General features: G+C 45.1%; 2 protein-coding genes across 2 annotated transcripts; one reads left to right on the top strand and one right to left on the bottom strand.

Annotated features, from left to right (window-relative positions):
• Positions 1-997: 997 nt before the first annotated feature.
• Positions 998-2239, top strand: LOC100284584 (uncharacterized). Its single transcript, NM_001372399.1, has 2 exons — positions 998-1209; positions 1305-2239. Exons 1-2 carry the CDS (start codon positions 1080-1082, stop codon positions 2087-2089), a joined length of 915 nt encoding a protein of 304 aa, NP_001359328.1. The 5' UTR covers positions 998-1079; the 3' UTR covers positions 2090-2239.
• A 173-nt stretch (positions 2240-2412) lies between these two features.
• LOC100274001 (ATP-dependent Clp protease proteolytic subunit) lies at positions 2413-6157 on the bottom strand. Its single transcript, NM_001148387.1, has 9 exons — positions 5886-6157; positions 5320-5435; positions 4997-5215; positions 4798-4902; positions 4627-4689; positions 3301-3412; positions 3132-3193; positions 2841-3023; positions 2413-2765 (listed from the first exon to the last, which is right to left on the bottom strand). Exons 1-9 carry the CDS (start codon positions 6088-6090, stop codon positions 2664-2666), a joined length of 1167 nt encoding a protein of 388 aa, NP_001141859.1. The 5' UTR covers positions 6091-6157; the 3' UTR covers positions 2413-2663.
• Positions 6158-7686: the final 1529 nt, after the last annotated feature.

Raw genomic sequence — 7686 nt, 5'->3', positions numbered from 1 at the left:
GGGATACTGTTCACCTATTTATAGGCACAGGACACAGCCTGCGAGAAATTACGTTCATGCCCCTTACATTTTCTAATGACTCTAAGGTAACTCATCGAGGTCCAAATAGCCTTTTCCCCTTTAAGTCGGTTCGTTTTTCTGCGACTAAGCCGAAGCTTCTCTGCGTGTAGCTTCGGTTTAACAACAACATTCGTCACGATTCATCAGCAGCCTTCGTCATCACCATATCCAAAGGTACCTGTCCATAAATCATACTTGGAAGAGATTGTTAAATTATATTTTTGAGGACCTTCGGAGGACGAATGCCCCCAACACTATATATTTCACAACATCTGTAGTTTACATTAATTGTCCTGCTTCACTGGAATTATAATGCCTTCGTATGATCAAAACATTTTTTATTTTTGTTAATCCAGAATTTTTGTTAATGTCCTGACTTGACTTGATGAGATAAATATATATTCCAACGGAAGAGGCTCTACGGGTATTTCTTTTTTAGGCTAGTTTGAAAACTTTATTTTCTCAAGGGATTTTCATTTTCACAAGAGAAATTAGTTCATTTTTCCATGAAAAAATAGAAATTCATTAAAAAATAAGGTTCCAAAACTAGCACTTAGGACTAGTTTAGTTTAGAAACCACCTTTTTCCACGGAATTTTTATTTTCCCAAAGAAAATAAGTTTATTTTCACTTGGGAAAACGTAATTCCCAAACTAACTCTTAGCTTTCTCGATCTCCTGGATTATTCCTAACCTTTCTTCCCGGCCAAGGATTCTTCCTCGATTCCATCCGTCGTCCTCCATTCCATTCCATCCCACACAAGATTTCACCCACCCACGTACACATGTCATTGGTATGCGGAGGTATTATTCAGGGTGGCTGGCGTTGGTCTGGTCGGTACCCCATCATACCAAGCCAAGTTTCGAACAATAATAATAATAATAATAATCCATCATCTCATCTTCCCTATAAAAATATATACATACACACATGCATGCATATTGGTAGCTCATCATCGATCCAGCAGCACACAGACGAGCCGACACAAGCAGTTAGCTATAGCTGCTAGCCTGATCGCCAATGGCCACCGCCGGCAGCAAGCAAGGAGGAGGCTCGTCCAAGCCGCCTGCGGCTGCTGGTCAGGAGTTGGACCCGAGGTACGAGTGGGAGGAGAACGCCAGCAGCTTCATCCTCCGCATCCACCTCTCAGGTAGTAGTAGTACGAGCTCTAGCTAATGGCAATGGAGACCTGGACCTGTATGCGCATGCATGACTCCATTCTTTGCTTTGCTTGCTTGTAAGAAGGCTTCAGGAAACAAGATTTCAGGGTGCAAGTCGACGGCGCCGGCCGCCTCACCGTCCGCGGCCAGCGCTCCGACGCCGCCGCCGCCAACGCCAACGCCAGGCACTCCCGCTTCAACAAGGTCTTCCAGCTGCCATCCACCTCCAACCTCGACGACATCGCCGGCCGCTTCGACCTTGGAGTCCTCACGCTCACCGTGCCCAAGCGCCTGCCCGCGCCCGCAAAGGAAGACCAGCAGCAGGCCAAGAAGCCCGAGGATGCCGATGCCGATGCCGCTGCCGCCACCAAGCAGGTGGCGGGAGCCAAGGGCGCCAAATCGGAGCCGGAGCAGCAGCACAAGGAGGCGGCGGCAAAGGAAGATAAGCCCAAGGCGGCCGCCGCCGCCGCAGCACCTGCACCGGCAGCCGACACGACGGCAAAGGAAGATAAGCCCAAGGCCGCCGCCGCAGCACCTGCACCGGCAGCCGACACGAAGAAGCAGCCCGAGACGCAGGCCAACGCAGAGAGCAAGGCGACGGATCCGACCGAAAGCCTGGCGGAGCGGCGCACCGAGGAAGAGCGGGCCAATGCAAATGCTGCAGCTGCGGCGGAGCACCAGAGAAAGGCATGCCGTGGCTTCAAGGAGCGCGTGGCGGAGGAGCTCCAGGGGCTGGCGGGCTCCGAGTGGGCGGAGGGCCTTGTGGAGACGGTCAAGAGGAACAGGGAGGTGATCGCCGTCGCCGTCGCCGCCTTCTCCCTCGGCGTATTCGTCTCCAGCAGGCTCTTCTCCAGGTCCAGCAGGAACTAGAAGCCAACCATGCATGCATCTCTGTGACAATCGTAATAGCGCTTGTCACCACCACAAACTACGTGACACATACAGTCCATGATGTGGATATATACATGCACTGCACAGACACAAGTGAATTGTAAACATGTTTATAAATGTAACAGTGTTGATGAATTGTCGAACAAGTTTATTCATGTTTATACTTTGTTGTGTCAGTATAAACATACGGTGGAGATGATCATGGCCATTCACATTTCACCACCAGTAAACATGTCACCAAAATAACGGACCAACGATCAGCATCAGTGCAGAACATCTGTTGCCATACAGGCTATCGTTTTCACTGGTGAAATTAATCTATCTGAATGCAATGTATGTGGGTCGAGTGTAGCAAAGATTGCACACAGATGATACACGTACGTCACAACTGACACTACACTACAGTACACAACATCTCACTATCCAGCCGTGCGTCTAATTCCAAGCTCCATGGATTTCCAACACAAGTATACAAAAGGCTGGCCTCTTTGTATAGCAGAGCCACAAGACCATCCAGATGAACATATATTGTCCTGCTCTACCATTCTAGTCTCTACCTGGGTGCGGTTGGAGTTGACCATCTCCCAGCTCCAGCAGCTGCACGCTTGCCTGACTGGCGCATCGCCTGTGCCTTGGCTAGCTGCGCGGTCAGGTCCTAGTCCACAAGACGAAATAATCAGCTGAGAGCTACACATAGAAATCGGTGATGAAACAGGGATTAGCAAGATACCTTTGGTTTGAAAGAACCATCCAGCGAGTGTAATATCGTATCGGCAAGTCCATAATCAAGAGCCTCTTGTGCTCGGAAGTACCTCGGGCCCCTAAGGAATTCAGCAAGCTCTTCCTTTGGTTTACCAACTCCTTTAGACAAGAGTTCGAGGTAGTAATCTGTGTTTGTATCTAACTCTTTTGCCTGAGCGCAAAATAAAATATTCAGTGCACTAGTGCACAATAGCATGGGCAGTATAAGCAGAAAAGGGAGTAGGAAATTGAGATATTGGACACAAGAGTTGGATCTGACCTTAATCCACATATCAATGGCAGCTCCACCAGATTTGTGCACCTTAGGCAGGTGCAATTTAGCTGCAATTAATGGTGCACATTTAGAACCAATATATAATATATGCTGTTAAGCACACACGCCTGTGAAAATCCAAAAGAGGCAATAAAACTTAGAAAATGCAACATACTGATTGAATTCGGCAGCACTCCTCTTTTGCCCTTGACACCAAGGGAAAGAAGCATCGCAGCCTGACCATATGCCATGCTAAGATTGATTGTGTAAACCTTGGATTTACTTCGCTGCAAAACCAAAAAAAATAGTATGCAAAAGTCAGAGTATGCAGTTTTAGTTCTTTTGTCCATCCTTCACTTTGCTTCAAAGCAAGTAAAATCAAACAAAATGTATGCCCTGTGCCAAGATTATCCAGCATAGTTCTTGAAAATGAGAGACCTGTTACCAAAATATAATATTCATCATGTCCCTTGTAAACATTGTTCTGATGGGCTTTACGCACAATATTGATGTGTGTTATAAGCAGCAGCTGCGAAAGGGCCTCTAGCCGAGTTGGTTAGGTGGTATGAGTAGCACTCCTCAGGTCATGGGTTCGACTCCCCGTGGGAGCGAATTTTAGGATGTGGTTAAAAAAATCCTCTCGTCTATCCCACGTCAAAGCAGGTCTAAGGCTCAGCCCCAGTCGCGGTTGCCCACACATGGGCTTCGATGCCGCTGTGTATGGGTGGGACAGGGGTTCGGAGGTTTTCTCGACCTATGTGAGAAGGTCTTCTTCTTAATACAATACTCAGGAGCTGTCTTACCCCCCGCAGGTCGAGTTTTTTTTATAAGCAGCAGCTGCTACTACTACTACAACAACTCTGCCAGCGCTTTTCGGTTGCTACTCCACATCAAATAAATTGTCTAAGAAATTAAGCCCAAATTGATCCAGATTTGAAATAAGGCAACTTTCCCACAAACTTATTAGTGCTGGTACATTAACTTCATCCCACACAATTGTTTCATAATCATCCTTTTGTCGATTCAGTTTTAATGGTTCATTATGGTCGCTGATTGTGGTTAAGGTTTGTTGGAGAATTCTTTTTATGTAACTTATTTATCCCTATAGTAGGGTTTGTACAAGTCAGTTGTACTCTTTTCTTATTAATATGAATGACGCGCAATCCCCCCCCCCCCCTCATTCAAGGAAAAAGGTCTTGAAAGAACCTAAATGTTCTGAAACCCAGTCATCGTCTCCGGCAGGCAACAATTTATCTTGCTTTCAAGTTTTTGGCCAAAAAATAATAAGGTCCTTAATTATGCAATGTATTTAATTGCTCCAGAATCTGGATTCACACTCCTGATCCCTGTATCCACTCAAGTATGCACAGAAACTCTACGAGACTACATTCAAAGTTCAAATGTAGATATATAGTCCTAGGCATGATAATAACATCATTGACAATGGCGTAAAATTATGCTGGATTATCAGTCAGCGATTAGAAGATACAGCCTTACATACATTGATAAAATCAGCAATTGCATAAGCATCAGTTTCAGATGCAACAAGCTCGTTATTTTCGTCCTGTTACAGCACAGAAGATGTAGTCATATAAATAGTGGCAATATGCATCAGAAACATATGAAAGATGACATGGCTTCTTATTTTTCAAATATTCAAACAACTGCTTACCATAGTTCCAGTGGAGTTTATATACAGATAAATGGGTTTTGTGCGGTCGTCATAGTCTAGCCATAGAAATTGAGCAGCAATAAGCTCAGTTACTGCTGGAACAATCTGCCAGGACAACAACGACACCAAATGTTACCATTGTTGATCCAAAGCTTCAAAATATTATGAATAATGAAGAGGTAGAAAGTTGATCTCTCACAGGCATTCCAAGAAATATAATTCGAGAGTCCAGTAGCAATGACGGAAGATCTGGAGCAGAGCTTCTCATTCTTCTATATCCTCTCCCTCCTCTGCCCATGCTCATGCTCATGCTGCCCCCCATGCCCATACCCATGCTGTAACTTGCAGGGCCCTCATGCATGCCTGACAAGGTGTACATACCAAACTCATCGTAGCTCCTCGCAGCAGAAACGCTTTCCTAAAGTTCACAAGAAAAACACCATCTCAACTTTGCTGCATTGATGCAACGGAATGAACTTGACAGAATAGAAATGGGAAGGGGCTCTGTATAACATCACTAACCTCTGTAACTTTCTGGGACTGCCGATTATAAGGGTTATCGTCATTCATAAACATTTCCATCTGAGCATCACTTAATCCATAAAGGAATTGAGGAACATGCTTGTAATTATCCATCACTGCCAGAGGACGTAATACTTAAAAATGGTGCAAAGATTTGATTGACAAGATACAGAAGCAGGTGTAAAATGTTGTGGCCGCTACACAAGTCATGCATGTGTAAAACGTGCAGAGCTTGATAAACTTTTTATCGAAGCATTCGATGGGTGTTTAGGAAGACAAAAGAGGTCCTCTGATGCATAGTCAACAAATAAAAAAAACAGAAGGTGCAGATATCTTTTTTTTATTTTTCTTATGAACCAGCTAGTAAACTTGGTCATGTGCCAAAAAGTTAAACCGCCATCTAGAATATTTAGACCTGTGCCAAAGATTTGCAAGCTCATTAAATTGGAAATCATCAAATCAAGGCCAACATTGTCCCTGAAGTCTAACACTTTGCGGTGGATAAATGAACGTGTAGATACTGGTGTTTCGCTGAACTGGGTGCCCACGGTTGACAGAGCACTCACGTCCATCCTTGAGGTTCTCCTCGCGGAACTGCTTGGGGATGTGGTCGTAGTTCTTGCGGAATCCGCCGTCGCCGTAGTAGGCGAGGCACCTCCAGCTGGCGGGCGGCCTCCTCGGGACCTTCCCCGCAGGGGCTGGGGAGGTCGACGGTAGGAAGGGGCTCCGGGACGAGGTGGCGGCGGGAGGGCAGCGCAGCGCTAGCGCCATGGGAAGCGGGGTGTGTGTGAACTGTGGATCCCTCCCCCTTCTCGTCTCCTCTCTTCGCGCTTGCGGGGGATTGGATTGGAATCGGGACGGGATGGATAGAGGGAAAATATCCTATGCAATCATTTATCCTGGTGCAAGCATACAATCAAGCGATCTGGTGCATCCGATCTAGATCTAATGATGACTGTTATTTTATATTTAACCCCTTCCACCTAAAACATAGTACTTATTTTACTTTTAACCTCTTTCATATGAAACCGTTGGATCTGGATTGAATGCTCTGGATAGTTTGATTGCACGTTTGCACCAAAATAAGTGATTGCACAGGATATGTCCTCATAGATAGAGTGGACAAGGGTAAAGTGGGGATTAAAAGAGATATCATTTCCCTTGAACTCTTTTTTGTGCGAATTCACTCACCGTGGGCTTGAAGAGAATTTGCCAGGCCAGCCCAGCCCAGCCCAGACCAGGATCGCTTAATCGAGCCCACTATGCTGGACCGTACTATGCTCGATTATTTTAGCAGCTGGACTAGACTAGGACCAAATAACCTGGCCGCCACCTCACTTAACGGTCTGGTCGATGTGCGATGCTGTGCATGGCGGATGGCCCGAGCCATACCGGCCGGCAGCTCGCGTCCAGCAGACCCCAATCATCCACACTACGCATACGTCATATACTAAATACCAGATGCCAAGAAAGGAATTAAATATAATAGCTACTACACAGCCCGATGTAGAGATGGCAATAGATCTCCGATTTCTCGCTGGAAATTCTTTCTTTAGTGCTAATCTAGAAACTCTATTTTCTCAAGAAATTCCTATTTTTTATTAGAAAAATGAGGTTCTCAAACTAACCTTCAAAATATGAGGATGCAGAAATTTCTCCCCCGACGGGTATGTAAATAGGGAAATTTCTCCCACGGCGGATGTTAGGGGCCTTCGGCTTACGAAGGTCCTCAAAAACAGGATTTAACAATATTTCTGGAGTATAATGTGTGAACAGGTATCTTCGGACTCAAGTCGGTATCACAGCAGACCAGAATAATACGAAGGTTGATACAGCGCCGAAGGTGTGAGCAGGAAAGCTTCGGCGTGGTAGCAAAAAATGAAACCGACTTAAAGATGAAAAGGCTATTCAGACCTCGATAGACTACTATAGAATTATTATCAAATGTAAAGGGCATAAATGTAATTTTGTATGGGTTGTGTCCTGTGCCTATAAATAGATGAACAGTACCCCCGTACTGTTCACGCTGATCTGGCACTTGCTTTTGTGCCACACTTGTACTTTCATTTACCTCCAAGCTAAAGGTACATTTGTAATTCAATGTTATTTCTGTTTCTTCACAATAATAATATATAATTTTCTATGCTATCATTCATATTCCTTATAATCCATTCTACATCATAGTTTGCTATGTTTATGAAGGTATGTCCTTCATAACCTTCGTCCAAAAATCATTATATCTTAAGGGAAATAATGCTTCGAAGGACGAAGGACATTTTAAATTAACATTTTCTGTGTTGCCTTGTTCTTAACTCATAGCATTTGAGAACAAGTCCCCAACATTGGCGCCCACCTCCGGTGAACTCA

This window comes from Zea mays, chromosome 6 (assembly GCF_902167145.1).
Source record: "Zea mays cultivar B73 chromosome 6, Zm-B73-REFERENCE-NAM-5.0, whole genome shotgun sequence".
NCBI classification, from domain to species: Eukaryota; Viridiplantae; Streptophyta; class Magnoliopsida; order Poales; family Poaceae; genus Zea; species Zea mays.
The sequence above is the reverse complement of the archived record's forward strand: the minus strand, read 5'-3'. Positions and strand labels throughout refer to the sequence as shown.

Excerpts from the sequence above, each read along its gene's own strand:
- LOC100274001 (NM_001148387.1), bottom strand. The coding sequence starts at position 6,090 with ATGGCGCTAGCGCTGCGCTGCCCTCCCGCCGCCACCTCGTCCCGGAGC. Across the intron at positions 3,194-3,300 it reads AGTGCTGCCGAATTCAATCA|CTAAATTGCACCTGCCTAAG; the intron begins GTATGTTGCATT and ends CATTAATTGCAG. Across the intron at positions 2,766-2,840 it reads ATGGTTCTTTCAAACCAAAG|GACCTGACCGCGCAGCTAGC; the intron begins GTATCTTGCTAA and ends CTTGTGGACTAG.
- LOC100284584 (NM_001372399.1), top strand. The coding sequence starts at position 1,080 with ATGGCCACCGCCGGCAGCAAGCAAGGAGGAGGCTCGTCCAAGCCGCCT. Across the intron at positions 1,210-1,304 it reads CCTCCGCATCCACCTCTCAG|GCTTCAGGAAACAAGATTTC; the intron begins GTAGTAGTAGTA and ends GCTTGTAAGAAG.